Source organism: Pseudoliparis swirei, chromosome 15 (assembly GCF_029220125.1).
Source record: "Pseudoliparis swirei isolate HS2019 ecotype Mariana Trench chromosome 15, NWPU_hadal_v1, whole genome shotgun sequence".
NCBI lineage: Eukaryota > Metazoa > Chordata > Actinopteri > Perciformes > Liparidae > Pseudoliparis > Pseudoliparis swirei.
Genome location: NC_079402.1, coordinates 14,608,777 through 14,629,364, shown reverse-complemented (window position 1 = coordinate 14,629,364; position 20,588 = coordinate 14,608,777). Strand labels below are relative to the sequence as shown.

Genomic DNA, 20,588 nt, shown 5'->3' with positions numbered 1-20,588 from the left:
AATGTAGAAAAACAAGAAATATAAATGTAGTTATACATTTGAGATAGCTACTGTTTCCTCTTTCTTAGGAGTTGAATGGTTTCTTTTTGGCCTTTCCCTATATTTTATGATGCGTCATGCATCCCATCACCTTCTAAAGTGGCATCAATATCAGGTTAAGTATAGTATCGACATGAGGTAACTTATGAATGTATTTTTCTTCCAATTCATTCTTTTTCGAAAGGTCTTACCTTGAGCCAATAGTTAGGATATCCCCAGGTTGACTTATGGGCCTCACGACAAGGGAACCATGCATACTGGGACACTCCATCTGAGAGGTCAAACACCTTGGACTGACATGTCTACGGAAACATAGAGACAAAAGGAGGATATTGGGTCATGTTGTATGCATCATTCTAACTTTTTTCCCCACTTTGTAGGTTGAAAGTATTTGTTATGTAAGAAATAAATGTAAGATAAAAGCCTTTATTGGCGTTCTTTGCTCTTCTTTCGGAAAAAAACCTCCACTACTGATATAACTGATGCTGCATCTCTATTGCAGCATCTCTGCCTGCCTCAAGCGGGAGCCGCCATTGTGGTTCTGAACAAACAGTCGCCTCTTTGTGTCTTCATGGACATAAATGCATTCATTTAGGCCAGAAAAGATTGATCTTTGTGATTCTCACGTGATCTTGTGATACTGCGAGAATCGAGCTGCCTCCCAAGGTGAGCTCAGTTTTGTTGACGGCTGCTCAACCTCTCACTTCACCCTGTGGCTTTGTTGACAAAGAGAAGAACACGGCATCCCCTCTGGGATTTGTGTCCCACACGTTGTCACCTCATTGGCTACATTGGGATGAGTTTTGACACGGTAGGGGGATGTGGGGGAAACAGGGTGATGTGATTCGTCATTGTAATTGAAAGGAAGGAAAAGCATCAGAAAAGGGTAGATAGACACATCGGTGAAAGACTATTGAGCAATAAATAACACAGGCCAAGGGGAGAGAGGGCACATACCCAAGGACGATGAGTTCCCCCCCGCGGCCCTGAGCAGGTGAAATGAGACACCAGTAACATGAGAGTTTTGCTAGAGAGGCTAGATTCTGTCACCATGGAAAATTGGCCAGACCAGCGATCTGTACATATCTGTCCCCTGAATCTGATGACATTACCTTTCTGCTTAGAGATGAAGTGGCAGAAATGCAGGTGACAACCACCTGAGATCAGTCGTTTGAGACTCTGACCCAACTTGAGTGCAGCTGTGTTGATCTCCATTTTGCATTCATCAGAAAACACATTTTGCCGAATATAAATTAAATGAATAAAGTAACTGAATTACTTTACTTACCATTATGATTGGTTGCTAGTCATGGCATGGACTAGTAGGCTGCTAATAATTTGGAGTCAAGACGAGCTGGTTTCCATTGCAACCATTTTTTGGGACCGGGAAGGTGAAAATACCCTTTCCATTTGCAATTGATTTCTTATTAGCGTGAACACATGTGGACCTAGCTACACCTTACACACCCCTCCTCCCATCATCCTTTCTCCGTCATGCGTTCTTTCTAACAACCAACTGACAGCTTGGCTTGCCAACACAGCCCCTGCACTCAAGCAAACACCTCTGTAACGTATCACACCAGTAGGAGGCAATTCACAAGTCTCCCATGACTCATTTCACTTCCCCCAACCCCCTCTCCAGCAGTGGCAAGAGTCAAAGCACTCTAAATATAATGTCATTGATTTTAATTAGTCACTAAAAGAGGTTGTTACATCCCGTGACTGAGACGGCCCTGTTTCAGGAAGAGGGTGGAGCTATATCTCTCAGGTCTGGTACCCTGGAGCAACACCACCTGAGAGGGATCAGCTAATCAGTGGGCGGGACATATAATCACGCAGACTAAGTGTGTGTCTCTCTCTCTCTTCACCTCTGAGCTGTGACCATTCCGTGGTATGGTGCCGAAGTGTTGGCCACCATTTGTATTTTCGGGTCAAGCTTGTAGGGGTTCTCTGCCATTTTTGTTGTGTCAGTTTTCTCCTGTTTTCTGGTCAGACAGGGAGCTTAGTATTGTTTTTCCTTTCTTCTTTGGTAGGTCAGTGGTATCTTTTGATTTCTAGTTAGCATCGTGGTTTTGTTTGTTGTGTTGGCCTTGGAGATCCTGACGCCTATTTTTCCTTTTGCTTCTGTGTTATTCTGCCCTTCGTTAAATCTTAACTGTGAAATAAATCTTCCTTATTTTGCTCAAGTATTTAACTTTATTCTTTGCCTCCTTTGTTTCCCCCCTTAGCTGTATCCCTTTTTTGTATGTTGCGGCCTGTGCATCCCTAGTTTACCAAGAGGCCGTAACAGAGGGGGTAAGGTTAGTGATGGTAATACGGTTTTACACCCATCCAACAATCAACCAAGCAATACATCAGTTTCACACATTCTATTGTTATCCATTCATTTCCACTATCTCACTCATTTGTACACCTACGGGCAAATTAGAGTCACCAATTAACCTCAGCCTTGGACTGGGGCAGGACATTGAAGCACCCGGGGGAATCCCACTCTAGCACGGGAAGAACATGCACATTTCAGAGGCAGCAGTCAGCCAGCTCAATTGGATTTTATTTTATTTTTAATCTTTTGGCTGTGTGATTTGACGCAATGGTATTTTATTTGTCAACAGGAAGCTACAGATTCAGGTCCATGATCCAAAACATAACTCCTTTGTGAAAATGTTGAATCTAGCTAATCTTCAAATGTTGCACATAATTTCCCTGGGTCTGACATTACAGGATTGCATAGCTTTAAATTGCAGAATATCATTACACACTGGAAGTGGGAATCTCTCTCCAACTGAATCCAGACTGCTGGAGATCATGGATACAAATTCATGTAGTCATTTCTACGATAATCAGATGTTAATCAAGGACTGGGATACACATATTCCGAGCAGCAAGTCCCCAAGGATGGCAACAGGCATGTGCATTGAGTAATGAAGTGAGGAAAGAGGAATGAAGCCCAGAATATTGTAAGCACTCACTTTGTCACAGGTTGAATAACAAAACCTGATAATTTTACACGTAATGTGTAAGGTCATTGCATATGGCAACATTTATCAATTCACAAAGGCTGCTTCAAACCAGTTAGCAACTAAGGATACAGCATGCACACTGACTAAACATCTGCACAAAAGATACCAGTAGTATCATTGCATAAACTTGTTCTCTCCATGTCTTTGCCTTGCCTTTCTGCCAGCTCCCCCTTTTCATAATCTGCCTCCAAAACAGTACGATTATAAAAATGAACTTTTAAGGCAAGTATATCAGCTGAATCCAATAAGAACAAATACAAAACAGATGCAATTTCCTCTATCGCGGACATATTACAAGACTTGATTAATCAGCTCGTATCTAATATTAGAAATATTAAATCCCAAAAGAATTGTTGGAGGAAAAAGTAATTGGAATCAAAGACGTTATTTATTGTACCTTTGTGAGAAGTGGTATTCAGAGCACACACAGATTTACTGTGTGACAAGAAAGATTACAACGGTTTAAATTTGCATGTGTCCAGATGTATGAAATAAGGCCAATATAATCAATAATAATATACCTTGTCCAGGTGTTTCCAGAGGATTTAAAAAGCATTAAATTACTTTTTGACAGGCCCAACAGGCGCCTGTTAAATTGCCAAACATTTAGACTTTGAGGTTGACGGTGCTAGATTTGATATGCCGAGAATATCTATTCCCTCCACACGGCTCTCAATATGGCAGCAGCTGGTTCAGCTGCTCAGAGCTAACAGTGTTGATAGTGATAATAACAGCATTATCAACTTTAGCCGCCATATGAGTCAAGGCCATGAGCTAGCCAGTACGGCTCGCGTGCACGAGCATGCACCGAAACGCACTAACAGGCATGCGTGACCGGCCCGGCTACTTAAATATAGCACAGAGAAGCTTAGATAACAACACCCAAAGAAGGAGAGAGACTTCATTCTCTGCTCAGGTAGACATTACTCCACTACATCTTCACATATAATATTGTGATAAAGTTCTTATTGCAAGCCTTTTATTCTTTAATATTGCTAAGAAAACTCTAAAATCATATCTCATAAAATTTTAATATTTCAAAAAAATTTATAACAGCTGAGTGTTTGTCAAGGCTCAGGAAACCCTTTCAGGTGTTTCGAGTTAATTAGACAATTCAAGTGATTTGTTTAATACCCTACTAGTATACTTTTTCATGATATTCTAATATTTAGAGATAGGATATTTGAGTTTTCTTTATTTCAGTTGATTTGTAATCCAGAATGCATGGAAAATAAAGAACTTCATCACAATATTCTAATTTTCTGAGACAGTCCTGTAAATGGTTGTTTGATGCTATATTAATGCTCTGAATTTATATAGATAACCTTTGTAAAAAATGTAATTGGTTATGCCTTCAAAAATATACCACCGGAAAAGCTGACCTTCAAATGGATTGCTTCACTTTTAACTAAAATATTACAGCAGCAACTGTTGAAAAAATGGCAATCAAAACAAGTCTCTCCGTTGGAAAGAGTAATGGAAGGTATGGCAAATATGTTGTTTGCCAATGATGTAATGCTTATAATGAATAAAATTCGTTTTTTAAGAGACGTGCCTCTCCAGGTGGTAGTCTCTTGTGTGCAAAGAGGCAAATGGAAGGCCTCTATGATATAAGAAATGATTAGACTATTTCCTATAGCCTCTACCCCCCTGACTTATTGTAAACACATGTCTTCCTTGTTCTGATTCATAACAAGGATGTAACACTCTCAGGACGACATCAAATGTCGAGATCTTTTTGAAACAAAACAACTTGCCACGAGTTCAACGTCTTAACTTATAAACACACACAATCGCACACACCATCACACACACACACACACACACACACACACACACACAATCACACACACAATCACACAGTCTTAATTTGTACCAGCTGGCCAGTCAGACTGGCAGAAAACAGCCAATCCCTGGTCTGTAGACACAAACTGGTGTTTGTAAATCACCACTTCAGATAAAAAGAGAGCTAAGTGTCATGAGCCAAGGGGAAACGGATAAAAGGAGAGGAGAGAGCGAGTGCAACCGTCAGCCTCATTAGCCTGAAAATATGTCTGTACTGTAAAAACATTTATGAAGCGCATAAAGCAAAACATAAACTTGTAAAGGGGGCGAATTGGAAAGTGGCGATTTAAATGAAGACAGAGTAATGACAATAACAAGCCCTCTAATAGCATAATGCACCACAGTCTTTTCCATTGTGGTGGAGTCCTAGAAACGGGGTCATTTTGGATCACCTCGACGCGTCAATGTACAAACATACACACAGAATGAAATACAAACACACACGCATGCTCCATCCTCCTTGGCTCCAACACTGATGTTGAAGCTTCCCGATTGTCAAAATGTCCTATCTTGGATTGAAATCAATAAACCTCACAGACGCATACACAAACATGGGGCCACATGTTCACGAAAGACCGAGAGCAGAGAGAGATCACTTTACTCACGCCATGTCCTCTTATAATAAAGCCATCCCACACCTAATGGGCTCAATAAATAAACTACTTGCTGTCAAACATTAAATAGAAAATCACTGGTGGTATAAATACATTCAGTCAGCAGCATGGCGATGCATCAATTTCACAAAAAGATGTCTTGTTTTCATCCGTAGGTGTTGATATCCATCATAAAGCTGATATGATGTAAATATAACAAACTTTGGTAATGTATTCTTGAGTTTGTCTCGCATACTATGTGCCATGTATGTTTTTAAGGACTGTGCAAATAAAAACGCTGGTAGATATTATCAGAGGATGGGCTTGTTAGAGCATTTCTGTGATTAGGACTGTTACACTTTATCTTTGTTAACCACATCTCCCACATTCCCTTTGTCTACACCAATACGCAAGTTCCAGTCCCCAAAATGATTCCAACCTCATCGTCTTAAGTTTAGGTTTTCTGCCATCCTTCAGTCACTCACTTTAACAGTTAACATAATCTGTTCATTTATTTTATGTGATCCATCTGATCGCTTTATTTGAGGTGTTGGGTGTCACACCAAAAGCTGACAATACCTGCTGAGAGTGTATTGTTTTGATCCTGTTGTGTGCCTCTGTGAGGTCAGGCAGTGACGGAGGTAGATTGTCTTCTTCTTTTTTCTGGAGATATGTACATTTTGGACACATGCAAATTAAAGGAACAATTTCCAAAAATCTTTTTTATCCCATCATGGCACCTCCTGAACAATTTGTATTCCCAACAAAAGGTATTTATTTTTCCTCTTTTCCATTCCTTCCTGTCTCTTTGTGAAATGCACATACTGTATATTAATTTGAAGCCTGGGCATGAAACGCAGTTGTGAGCATCTGTGAGGCATTTGTGGAGAAAAAGGGCAACAGAGAGAAACTAGTATGAGTTTCCAAGCACCATCCCATGGTTTACTGGAATGCTGGTAAGAGCCTGGTGTGTGAGGTAATGTCCTGTCACCCAGCCCCATCCATACCCACTGAAGCTCACCATCTCATGGGCCCAGGGCTAATGATGGGCCACTTCCATAGCCTACTGAGAACGGGGCTGTAAAAGTTTGTGAGTGGGTGCAATTAAGCAGTTTACCTATCCCACTCCCATCAGGGCAGCCATGAGTAGTGACTGGGTGGTAGGGAACACGGACCACAAACTAATGTATAAGGATTGGTGAGCGTCCAATGCCAGCAAGTTGAAAACAGATGGGTCTGCGGAGAACATAAATGTCCCTCAGTCAGTGGCCCCCTATGCTCCATAAAACAGGGCCAAAACCCTGCATATTAACAGCATGAAAATGTTATGCGGGGTCATCAGTGCCATGAAACAAATACACCAGTCACAATGAGGTTTCCAGATGGCGGAACCGCAATAATAATTGAAACGGGAAAAGTAAAAAGGGAAAAAGGAACGCCATCCCAGAGGTTTCTTTTTAATGTTACAACACGCTTATGTCACTGGCACTGTGCCTGACGAGGGCTGTGTGGTTTGGGGGAATGTTGGTGGGAGAAGCAGTGCCAGAGGAGCTGGCCTTCCTGTGCTGCTGAAAGCAACAGCTCAGCTACTGTATGGGCTTTTATTTTGAGGGCTTGTACGTGTGAGTTCAGCTTGTGCGACAGTATGTGCACGTTGTGCCTGTGTGTTTGCGTTTACACAAAGAGGAATGGGAAGATGTGTGATTGTGCATGTTTGCTCAGCAGTAGGCCTTATACAGTATGCACGTATCCCCCGCTGAGCTACACGCTGCCTGCTCTTTGGGACCTGGGCCAGTTATTGCTTCCTTGTTTCTACCCATCAGAATAATATAATAAAACAGTGTTTCTTTTCTAATTCTTTTTTTTCTTTCTATTTTCTCTCTGTTAAATGCTCACCTTAAGAAGATTGTGGCTGTTTCATTCAGTCTTCATACACATATGTGAAGATGAGTGAACTTCTTAGGCAATGTCTTGTAGCGTGTGGAACTAAAATGTTATCCCTTCTGTTGCTTATGTATAATTAAGGGGAGTGTTCTCCAGGGGTGCCCAGGGGTTGCGTCAGAGATTGCCTGGGCAGCAGCCCTCTCTGGAGAAATCACCTGGCTTGCTGTTTGATCTTAAAGTTTTAATGCACTTGCACACTCCCCACGTACACAAACTCCTCTACACACATGTGCGTGAAGGCAAGCACATGGCGTGCACACACAAGCACACACACACACAGGTTAGTTGCTAAGGCCAGTTCTCCAATCCCCTTAGAGCAAGTGAAGCTTGCTCACCATATTCCATGGTGTGGTAGCGGGGAAACATTCTGGTTTGCTCCACAAAGACAGCAGTCGTACATTTCAGTCCCATATGGACCTGCCCTATAATCCTGCATAGAGTTGGCAGTGTGTGTGTATTTGCCTGTGTATCTCTATCTGACTGCATACCTGGATGTGAGCTTGATCAGGAGGGGAAGGTGGATCTTTTAGATAAGCTGAAGCTACCTTACTGTCTTCATATTAAAAGGTCTTCATCATTTGGAATCGGCTTGATATGGAAAGAGGGAACAGAAAAGAAAAAGGAAAAAAAGGAAGGAGAAGAAAACAACAACTATTAAACACTTACATTGGCTGTTAGATGTTTTTTTGGGATCATTCATATTCATCCAATGGTGTTTGATCTCAAGTCAAATACAGAAAGGCGTGAGAAGTCCTATTGCCGATGTGATGTGTGAGACGATCAAAGAAGGAATAGGGAAAGCAGTTTTTGAAGCTGTAATGTTGGATGATCAGATGTCGGCAATACTACACAGTTGCTTCCATATTCCTCAAGGAATATGGAAGCATGGCGAAGAAAAAACACATGTAGCCTGGCACCATGACGGCGCTGCCGTAATGACCTCAGGGGTAGATCGGAGTCCAAGTCAAGGTAAAGGAAACGATACCTCAGGACCTCTTCATAAACTCTTATGCACATGCCCTCAATTTGGTTTTATCTCAAAATGTAGCAAAAATGTGAGAGTGAAAAATTTTCTTCTCCCACCTTTTTGGCCTGGCTGGCTGCGCTCCTTTCAAGATCGCCAAAGTGAACACAGCTGCTTGATTAAATGTTTGAAGCGACTGCCCAGTGTGGCACCAGCCAGGTGGAATATTTCATCAATATTAGTGTGCACTGTATTTAAAAAGAAGGATGCTCTTACATGTCTGTTTGATTTAGGCTTTTTGCTTTCAACTTTTAACAAAATGCTTGTACATGCAGATATGCACTTTGACATTTTAGAGGATACATAAATTGACTTGTGGTTTTTTAAGGCCAGGGTGAACAAGTGTATTATTTGTATTGAGGAACCAAGGTAACGTGTTGATATGGACGGACAGCTCAAAACGTTGCACAAAAACTTCTGACCTCCTCTTTCTCCAACGTAGAGGACTCTGTGACCACATGCATATATATGCTATATGCACCAACAGGTTTAGTTTTAAAAATCCACGTCACCACTGCATCTGTGGAAAGGACATGTTCCGCCCTCAAACGGATAAAGACATACGCAAAGACCAGGACAATTCAGACTCAATCCCGGCTTCCATAGCTATTGAAAAGCCAATTATCTTGCATCTGAGAAGCAGGGATCAGCTTTATGACCAGTATATTGAAAAAGTAATCCAAAAGGACTGGAGGATGGATTTCTTGTTCAAGTGAACGTCATTGGTAAGGCAGACGTAGACATTTTTATTGCTGGTTTTGATTCAGGATTGCATCTCGTTGAACTGGTTGCATTTTTTTTCCACACACTTGTTGAATAATTGTAGCTCATAAAAGAGAGTTCCTGTGTGACGTCCAATGTGTGCATAAATAGAACAACAACATTATCTCGATTTATAGTTTTCCCTTTTCCTCTTACTTTTGCTGGTTGCTGGAATTCTCCTTATTTTCTCAATCTGCATGCTATTCTTTCACTTTTCACGAGTCTAGTCTTTCATACAAGTACAACTCATTAGCAAAGCGATGCCACTGCAGTACCTAAACAGTGTGATAACTTTACTCTACAAGTTAGTGCCGGGACCCAAACATTAACGTAGATTTAGCACACATTTACATTTGGTTAGTGTAAACTGCCGGCTATAGCCAAAGGGTGTGTGTGTGTGTGTACACTCAGCACGGGTGTCAAGGTGAGAGCGTTCACCTTTCCTTCTCCTTGGCTTTGCTCTGGTGCGTGAACAATTAGAAGTTGAGAAAATTCACCATGGCATTTTATGGATAAAAGGACGTGTATCAGTATTCCTCTGTATCTATGTTTTACAATATAAATATATTTCTGTAAAGACCCCTTATGTGCAAACACGCACACACACACACACACACACACACACACACAAATACCACTTGATCTTTCGTGCAGATACGTGATCTCTCCTTCTCCTCAAGTGCCTTCTTGCACTGTTGTTACCCACAAAGATCCTTATCACTGCATCCCGCCTCTCTCTCTCTTTCTCTCTCTCACTCTCTCTCTCCCTCTCTCTCAGATACGGACACACATACACACAGACGCAGTATCAACACCGTCTTTAATTCAATTCAATTCAATTCAGTTTATTTGTATAGCCCAATTTCACAAATTACAAATTTGTCTCGGAGTGCTTTACAATCTGTACACATAGACATCCCTGCCCCAAAACCTCACATCGGACCAGGAAAAACTCCCAAATAACCCTTCAGGGGGAAAAAAAGGGAAGAAACCTGCAGAGGAGGATCCCTCTCCAGGATGGACAGATGCAATAGATGTAATGTGTACAGAAGGACATCAAACTGAACTGATACACAAAACCAATACGGGACTTGTTTACTACATCAGGAGGAAATGATGTACTATCCCCAACAAACTCATTCAGGAGAGGAAACACACACTTGATCACAAAGGATAACGTGATCTATTAACAAGGCAGGACAATGTGCTGTTGGTTTCTGATCAACTATGACTACAACTAGCACGGACTCACTTCCACGGCTATTTTTTAAACTGCTTGACAACATGGCAGGCTCACTATGTAATAGTTTGGGAAAGGAGTTTAAATCTTCAGTTCGTTCATACGGTGGTTACCTCCGATAACAGCGCTCTCTTTATTCATCTGTCTTTTCCTCTCACACATGAACTCACTAGAAGGACAATGATGGTAGATATTATGGGATGGGTGCTACTCTTCCACAATAATGTCAGGTTTCTGCAAGTTCACACCAAAGCTGAGATTTCTACCATATACATTACTTCAGAAAATAAGGTCATACTAATTTTCCAAATCAAGTAATGTACTCAGTGGTGTCTTCTTTAAATACAGGAAATAAGCCCTGCTAATACCTCTCAATCCTCACGATTTTATTACTGATGCCAGTCAACTACATCTCCCAGCAATTTATTACCCCAACACTAAATCTCTTTTAAGGGAAATACTGGATGTGATCTGCAAAGACACAGGGCCACATTGCTAAGTAAAATGACATAAAGAATCTCCACAGAGACGGCTGATCAAGAGGATACCATCTTAAGTAACGATGTAGCTCTGAAGCTTGAACTTTGGATTTCACAACAAGTGCTCATAGGCCTTTCACATCCCTTTCCACCAACAAATCAAAGGAAAATCAAACCCCTTATGTAAACAAGGGCCAACCATCTGTAGATAGGGAATGTGATCCAGATGCCAACAAAAAAAACAGACTATTCTTTTGGCAAACAATGGCTGATTCCTGGGTAGAATCAAGAGCTATATCGTCTAAAAACACAATGATTATAATACCAGATGTGAAACATCACCAAAAGCCTCCTCCAAAGAGGTAACATCTTCAATAACTTTGTTTTGCTACTGATCAGCCACTGTGGTGTTTTATATGTTGTTCTAAAGTGGCCACATTTAAACTGGATCCATGAACAAAGGAAAGCCCACAGCCTGGTCATCATCTCCAGAACCAATCCTCACATGCTTCGTCTGTGACATGAGCCTCCAGTATCGTCGCCATAGCCGCATGCATGCAATTGCACAATTGCTTGAAGGCATTGCCTGAGCAAGGATCTCTCTCTCAACTCAGTTATTTGAGGCTATGTTATGTTATCTTTCCGTCACACACTTCCAACCACATGCATATTAGCATGTCTGCTTAATTTTGGAAAGAACCATACTCATGATTTTTTTTGGGTCAATATTGAGATTACGATAATTTAACACAAACAAAGATGGAGAGAGGGAAGATTGGAAACCATATACATTGAGAAGAAAAAAAGTCTAGACAGTAGAGAGCACTGTCAGCGTAGAGATGTGAGGGTGTGTGTGTGTGTGTGTGTGTGTGTGTGTGGGCCTCCTCCTAATGTTTTGGGCAATCAGCCCCTGCGCCAGCAGATCAATGCTTCCAACGGGCTTACATGGAATCAATGGCTTCTTCCCTTGTCTTCAATAAGCATTACTTTAATGAGAGCGGCAAACTTCTGGACCATCCCTAAGAGACATTTAAATAAATTTCCCAATCCGTAAAATTACTTGTATGGCAAACAAGCAAAATAAGTTGTTTTTGCAACAGTATCGCAAGCAAACATTGGGTCTTCACTGTAATGATTGTGTCAAATGTGTATAGAGTAATAGAATCAAATGATCAATTAATCAACTACCATACCCCAAGTAATGCAGAAGAATATATCTTGATACTGTAATGATCTATGATGATCAAATAATAGAAAAATACACTGAATATATATGAGATCGAGTGTGCGTGCCCTTACCTTTGTAACAGCAGGGTATCCAGCAGTCACGTCACCAGAGCAGTAGAGCTTCTCCTCATGGGAAACTTCCACAGTGGAGGCCCACTGGTCAAGGAAACCATGGGGAGTGTAGAGGCCACAGTCTCTGACACCCGTTTCCTGCTCAAAGTCCTCACACACCCCATCGCCATCATAGTAGTAACACAGGCTTGGCTCTTCTGCAGGTAAACAGACAATAGAGAAATGTAAATTTAAAATAAACAAATATCTTCTTTTTTAAAAATCTGTACAGTATTTTTTCAGTAAATGTAAGTTCTAGGTCAGCTAAAATATCAGAAGTCAGATTATACATATCCCTGTCACTATACCCCACTCTTTCTTGTAGCATGTTTTCATTTGCACAAAGCCATACAGGTGAGTTTGCCATGAACTCCCCGTCTTCATTCTATTTTTAAAGAACATGTGTACCTTCTTAGCTTCCAGAATAATATTCTCTACTATCTCCATTATTTTTAGTAGGTGATGAGGAAGGGGGAGGAAGGTAAGGGATAATAGGTGCAGGAAAAAAGGAGGATACATTCTTTTGACAGACATTCCACCCAGAGTTAAGGTCTAGAACTGGAAGCTCATGGACTGGAGAAAAAGGGAGCAGATCACCGAGGTTGCCTGGGCCTCATTGCTCTGAGCCCTCAGCTAAAGCAGTATCAGCCGGTGGGGTTCCAGTTAGGGGGAAAGGCGGCATTCTGTGCCAAGTTGGCCGGGGCCTCCTCCTCGAAATTCCAGCTCTCTCCAGCAAAGCCAACAACTCCAGTCAGTTCTGTGCTCTGGCGATGGTGAACCGAGGGGCTACTGAGGGGGCACACAGAATACGCTCCCGCCAATCACTCAGCAGGAGCAGAGGCGAGGAAGAAGTGAAGAAGCGAGGCATGAGGAAGCTCAGACAGCGGCATCGTAAAAGCTGCAGAAGTAGTAGGTAGAATACGAGCTGAAGAGCGAAATGGAGGAAGATATAATATACAGATCATGGAAAAGTGGAAAAGCGATTGAGTCCAAGACAAAGAGAGCGATGAGATGAACAAAGATGGATAGAAAGAGAAACGTCAGGTCTAAAGCCAACTGTATTGTTTTTATTTGGTTATGGTTAACCCAAGTTACACAAACAACATATCAAAGCAGGACAAATATGACCTACCAAAACCATCACTTTTGGGACAGCGGGCAAATGTGAATATGCCTTCAGCAGATTGCCTTTCTCTTTTGCTTTATCTGCACCTGTGTTTACTGTGGCTCAGAGCACTGTTGAGACATAACCTCTGGGATTGTTATGCCAGGTGGGGTCATGTAAAAAAAGAACTTTGTTGATTTCATCAATTCCAGATATAATTCAACTCAATCGTGTGAATAGTTTATTAAAGCTAATCCAGACTGTAGCACCCTGGCCTTGTTGTACACGATACGTTTCCATCCAACTCCCTCTTTCACCAGCCAACACGCTGACAAGCAGGCACTCCCTCACACATACAGACAGATGGACAGACGGTCCCACTATTATAGTGTCAGATTTCTGTGGAAAACTATAACTTTGTCAGACAATATCCGACACACACACACACACACACACACACACACACACTATGTACACCCCTGAGCACTGCAATTGGTGGAAAAACAACATGGGAAATGCAGTCATCCAGCAATCTGACAGAAATTAAGAAGAGAAATGCATGCATGCATGTACTGTACACACACACACACACACACACACACAACAGGGGGGCAACATTATTGTCGACAGCAGGGGAACTGGACAGGAAACTTCCATCTGTTCATTAAAAAAGAAAATACGTAGGAGATGCCAGTCACTCAGCTATATAAAATCAGAGGATTTGCCCAAATAGTGATTTCCAGATCTCATATCATGGAACAGAAGAACACATAACGGTACTGTTATGTAATGAACTGATGGTCAAATCACAACTTGATAAATGTTGCATGTAACACATACATGTTATTTAAAATGTCCCTTTTGGCCAGTAAAACATATCAGGAAGTGTGAGAACCACTCCCACTCTTGCCACTGTTTGTGACTCATTGAGTTTCCTGTGTTAACCGATTCCTGTTTAGAAGGCAGTCAAAGTGGCAGAAATGTGTCAATCAAGTCCTCCTAATTGTTCCCCGTTTGCTATAGAAGAGGGCAGGATATCTCAGATCTTTCTCCAATCGGGCCCTGACAGCCTCTCTCTAAACATTTCCACCCAGTTTGCGGTCCGTCATATTAGGTGCCGTCTCAAACTAATTAGCAGGGAGCAGAATTGGGTTATAAAACCTGTCAACGGAGCGTCTACGACGATGCTGACTCAACCAGCTGTCCCCGCTGACCTGTCTAACTCTGTGTTGTGTTCATCATGGAACACGCTCCGTATAAATGGAGCAGTTCATAAAGACGTGAACAACTTGAAGGTTATATTATATTTAGAATCAACTATACTCAAGTATAGAAGACTTGATTTCCTCATTGGGTTATTTCAAATTATTGTTTGAGTATTGTCTGATTATTTATAGCTTTCTTGCTTGAGAGAAGGAAGTTGCCTACACCCTTGCACTCAATACACCACTGATAATCCTGATTGACTTGTTTGTTAATATGACTTAAAGACATTTGTTTTACTGTAATGCATAACTGCCTGTATTTGTGTGGTCACCCTTTTTTGACTTAACTTTGAAGTGGTTCATCACAAAATTGTGTCTTTCAACAAATAATTAAAACAAGACAAGACACAATATCTAAAGACTAATATAGTAGTGTATCTATAGTTTTTCTTCATCTTATTTCTTTCTATTGTTTTATGTTTTGCAGCTAATAATGAAAAATATACGTAAAATAGCTGTGTATTCTGCTCTGCTAAGTCAGGGGTTAAAAACCTTGAACAAAAAGCGCACTGGAGATACATGAACTCTCTATTATTTCCAGTATCTTCTTCAAAAGCCAATCCGGAGAATGGCTAAATAGTAACCGTGGCTACCCATGTGATATATGACTTACCAACACAGTTGAAGAAGGGCTCTTTCTTGCACTGACTGGAGCAGCCATCCCCATTCATAGAGTTCATATCATCACATTCCTCTCCTTTGGAACTAAGATAGCAGGAGAAGGTACAACATCAAAACGCACAATATGCTTATTTTTCTACTGATTATTCGTTGCACATCCATGTGAATGCATTTATTTCTATATTCTGATGTGTGATAGTGTGATGGCGGGGGCCTGTTACCTCTGGATCCTGCCGTCTCCGCAGTATGGTGCCCCCAGCTTGTGTATCAGAGGTGGGGAGGGCTCACTTTCACTCCGGCCGGAGATGGTTTGGACTTGGTAAGTGTACTCGACCTGTGGCGCCACATCCCTGCACAAAGAGAGGCAACAATCAAGATATTTCAAGATAATGTGACGCCTCAAAGAAATGTCTGATAAAGACCAACTCTAAATAAAGGAGATAGAGCCACTGAGAAAGATACTCGGACCAGGCCTGTGCAGAACGGGTAGATAGGACGACTGCTGTTTGCTAGTGTGTATCTATGTGTGTGTGTGTGTGTCTAGTAGCAATCTTTATCTTTATGTATCTCAAGTACCACTCTGACAACACACATTAGAACACCTGTCTCAGCGCACACCTCCACACATCTCCCTATTAGGTCGCTGCATTTACCCGCTTTGGGTCCAGCTTGGTTTGGTTTCCTCGTCTCAGTGCTTCATGGAACCATCATGATGAATACACAACGGGCAGGAGAAATGTCGGAGGACTACTCACATTGTCGGTGTGAGTCGCCATGATGGTTTCTTGAGTCACCATGAAAAGGAAGTCTGAATAAAAAAGTCTGAAAGGAAAAAAAACATAAATGAGAAAACCAAAACCATAAACGAAAGAAAATTAAATACAAGCTGTAAATGAGAAACCATAAGCAAAGCAACACCAGAAAACTGAAGAAAATAAAACTGTAAATGAGAAAAAAGTGCAAGTGAGGGTGCTGTTTTGATATTATTTTTTTGTTTTTATTATTATTTTAAGCTTGCTTTTTTCTCAATGGTCAGTTCTTGTATTGCCATCAGGTTTTATAATTTCCTGTGGAAAGGCTTATTGGTTCTAAACTTCTTCATGTCAATGACATGGGGCATTCGTAAGAATCCACATTATTATTTAACCGTAACAACTTTCTTAACAAGAAACAATAGTCAAATTCAAAATAAACAATTAAAGGCAAGCAAAGAATGGGAGAGTTTACATGTGTTTATTTATCTAGTTTTACTATGATAAACAATAAAAACAGGAAAATTGCTTTTCACACCAGCACACTCATTTGCAGCTATGTCGTTTACAGTTTTCTTTCCATTTCGAAATAAAAAAAAATTCAATTTGCTTACAGTTTTGGTTTCTCATTTTCTAGCTTGATTTGTCTCTTATGGTCATGGTTTCTCCTTCATGGTTTCCTTTTTTGGCTTTCAGAGTTTTTGACCCTCCAGTTTGTGTGTACATGAGCCTGAAGACAAAGGTTGAGGCATTGTTTCTTTCAATCCTAGTTTTGATTGTACTGTGGTGTGGCGGCTGACACTGTCCCTCCACAGCAAGAGGGGCCGGGGTTTCCCTCCGTGTGGAGTTGTGCATATTCTCTCCGTGGGGTCTCTTCGGGTTCTCCGGCTTCCTCCCACAGTCCAAAGACATGCAGCTCAGGCTAACTGATTACTATAAATTGGCCGTCGGTGTGAAAGTGAGCGTGATTTGTTGCTCGTCTCCATGTGTCCGCCCTGCGATAGTCTGGCGACCTGTCCAGGGTGTTCCCCGCCTCTGCCCAATGTCAGCAACCCCCCCATGACACTAAACAGGATAAGCAGTTAAAAATAATAGATGAATGGATGGATGCCAGAGTTCACACAATCAATGCGGTTTAGTTTTTGGTAAGCGTGACTACGTCTATAAAGCACTATAGAGTACATTGAACATATGAGGTATAGGGGAACAACATCAGAAGATGAGGGTATATAGGGCCGATCGGTTAGACATAGATTATTGCATGTGCACCACCAAGTATTACAGAAGTAATTTTGGAACTTCCTTTTTAATGCTGTAAATGCAGTGACAACCATGCAGGGACACTGAACTGCTCACATGAGTATGAGGGCACGCACAGATTCATATGTCCGTTACACAAAGGGACTCACACACATGCACGCACTTAAAAAAAATACATGCTGGCACACACGCAATATTTTTGTTATTAGTTACTCAGCCGTAAACAAAACGTAAAGAAGAGTACACCACTGTTCCCACTGCTGGCATATAAACCCCGGTGTTAGTGTAATTCAGCACCAGCAGCACACATTGACTCAAAGGTTTCACACGGCCAAAGATAAAGTCAGCAATCAAACCAGGAACGTGTTGGAATGAAGTGCAGGGAAGATAAAACACTTTTATGAGCTCCAAGTCAAACCATTTGGTTTCATGTTCGTGTCTACTAATCACAGATGGCTGGCTCCTATTATCCACATGACCAAATATCCTTGAGCATGACACTTAAGCTCAAGTGTGGCTGAAAGAGAGATATTTACCATGTAAATTTAGGCAGGGGCATGGCCAGACGGGTGGCCCAGGCCATCCCAGGGACCTGATTGGCCACCCCAGATGCTACCCCAATAAGAGTCAGTCAGACAGGATATAGTTTTAACTTTTTGACCCATCTTGGCAGTGTCGAAACTGCCTCCACCCAAACTCTAAAAATGGGTAAAGAGGGGGATCAGTGGTGGAGCTGAGGTGACGCAGCCAAGGAGACAGCTATCATCGGGCGACTCAGACATGTTTATTTCTGCTGTTAAATTAGACATATTAACTGAGGGGATGGACTTACATTTTTTCCGATTTCTGAATGTGTAAAGGAATCTGCAGTTATGTAGTATCCTTGTAATTGGCCTGGACGCGCACTGAGATCACATTTTGATTGGAAGTGTGACACTACTGGGCTGCATAGACATAAAGTTACACAATAACACAACACTGGCTTCATCGCCGCTCAAGACACAATTGTGTATTTGTGTAGCGTTGTGTCTATCAGCGATTATAGCCTAACTATCAAGATTGTAATTACCTGGATAATTTCTACTCTGCGTAGATCATAAACCATTGAATATGAAAATGGAGAGAAATACAACAGACAGTTGTCCCTGCCTAGAGCGGCACAACCTGTTTTAACCTCAGAATGATGAATCTGATTATCACATTAATACTGTGTTTGCTTAGAAACAAGCCAAACAATGGTGGGGTTGTAACAAAGGTGTCATTAAATTAGCAGGTATTCTGCAGACTCATACACAACCAAATGCAGCGCATTGCAAGAAAGGTGTTAAAGTGAGCGTTTGCTTGCGCATACATGCACTCATGCTCTTTGTCTGGTGATTCATGTCAAAAAGAACAACAAACAAACGATTTGCAACAAGAAAGAGCATTTTCCTCATGACATTCCTGATTATGTTCCTTGGCTTTTGTCTTTGGCTTCATCCTCATTTCTCTTGTGTGCTTTTTTCATCACTTTCCCGGCAGAAACAAGTAGACCAAGTTCAAGTTAGCTGTACTCAATTATTAAAACTGATGGACCTAAAGATCATGTAACAAAATGTGTGCCTAGGATCAGATGTTTATGTTGGCTTTATTATTATCAACACAGAATGTTTGACCCGACAGACTCTCTTTTATACTTCAGTGTGTCCTGCTCTGCAATGTTGGCTCATGTCGATGTAACTCCAGGCTACACTCAAACATGCCCCCCCTCTAATTGAATTAGTTTAGCCCCTGGAAAAGTCGAGCTGTGGGAGACTTTATCTTTGAGGAGTGCAAACACAGAATAGGTGGAAAGAAGAGAAACAGATATTGCTTTGCAGGGCAGCTCATGAACTTTCTTTTTTTTATGGATAATGAGAAATTCTGGCTTTCGTAATCTAATGCACAGAAAAGTAATTGCACAGCTTGATCAGGCCACACTGAGAGACATGGCCATGCAAGAACAAACCAGAACAAAGAGACTTGATCCGGCTGAGGAGACGGTAAAAGAAAAATACATTGAGAAAACACAGAGAAAAAAAAATCTAAAAAAGAAACAGAGAAAAAGAAGAAATAAATGGTGAGTTCTAAAACAAGACCTATAATAGATATTTAGAGTAGGGGGACATTTGAAAAAAATCACAGCATTGTTTGCACGTTCACATTTTCATGACAAGGCATGGCATGTTTTGCAGTCCTGGGAATACCGACAGTCCTCTTTCAGAAGCAAATGAGCAAGTGGTGTGATGTGAGGACTGAGGAGGATGACTTAGTGCACAACCACAGCCTCTCAGAGCACAAGCTGTGGTTTGCGGTCAAAGTTGATTTTCTTTTGCAAGTCTACATGGCCTGAGAACTGCAATCCAGTCAATAGTGGCCAACTGCTAACACATTTCGAACCAGACCCATTTTCTCGAGCTAAACCATTCTCAATTATTTCCCCAGACTACAAGACATTAGATTATACTGTGTCATTAATTATGAGCTGCTTGGGGCACAAAGGCAGCTCCCTCCACCAATGAAACCATCAAAGTGCCTGCATGTGATGATTCTGGACTCACCTGCTTTGTCTGACATGAGGGCACTGTGGCCTTCCTCTGTGGTCCCAGATACAATGTTTGGGTGTGCTGTAAAGGCTAAAAGACCTACTTTGCCCTTGTAGGCCTTTGTGCTTCACATGGGAAACAGTTTTGACAATTTGTCAGAGTTCGCATCATGGCACCAAGTGTTTCTAAACAGATTGTGGAGATTATTTCAGATGTACACAGATCCAAGGACATGTCCATGCTTTACTCCACGTCGTGTTTTGACTTCCTGTGCCGGACTAAGTATTCTGGCAAGCAACGTATTATATTACCTGCTTGTCATAATGCTAAAGGGTCACAAGTGCAACTCCTCTTGGCGTGATAACAACTCTTTAAATGTAGCTCTCAACATGTTCCCAATTACGTGCATGCTTGATTCCACCTGACCTCACTGCTAATAGCCACGCTGTGTTAGACGCTGAAGTTAGCAGCAGGGAAGAAGAATGAAGCAGAGGAGGGGGCGCGCATAAATATATATATATATATATATATATACTGTATATATATAAACATATACATATATATATATATGCACATGTACATACATATATATATACATACACAAATATATATACATATATTTACATACATATATATACGCATATATATACACATGTATATACATATACACACATACTGTATAAATACACATATACATGTATATACATATAAATATATATGTATATGTATATATACAC

At 41.2% G+C, this 20,588-nt stretch overlaps 1 protein-coding gene across 1 annotated transcript in view; it reads right to left on the bottom strand.

The window, feature by feature from the left end:
* The window catches only part of pappaa (pregnancy-associated plasma protein A, pappalysin 1a), an 85,128-nt gene that overhangs the window by 35,251 nt on the left and 29,289 nt on the right, over positions 1-20,588 (bottom strand). Inside the window, exons 8-11 of the mRNA XM_056433278.1 lie at positions 15,497-15,625; positions 15,268-15,359; positions 12,246-12,442; positions 231-341 (exon numbers count right to left, since the gene is read on the bottom strand). Of these exons, the coding sequence (XP_056289253.1) occupies positions 231-341; positions 12,246-12,442; positions 15,268-15,359; positions 15,497-15,625 (529 nt within the window). The remainder of the gene's footprint in view (positions 1-230; positions 342-12,245; positions 12,443-15,267; positions 15,360-15,496; positions 15,626-20,588) is intronic.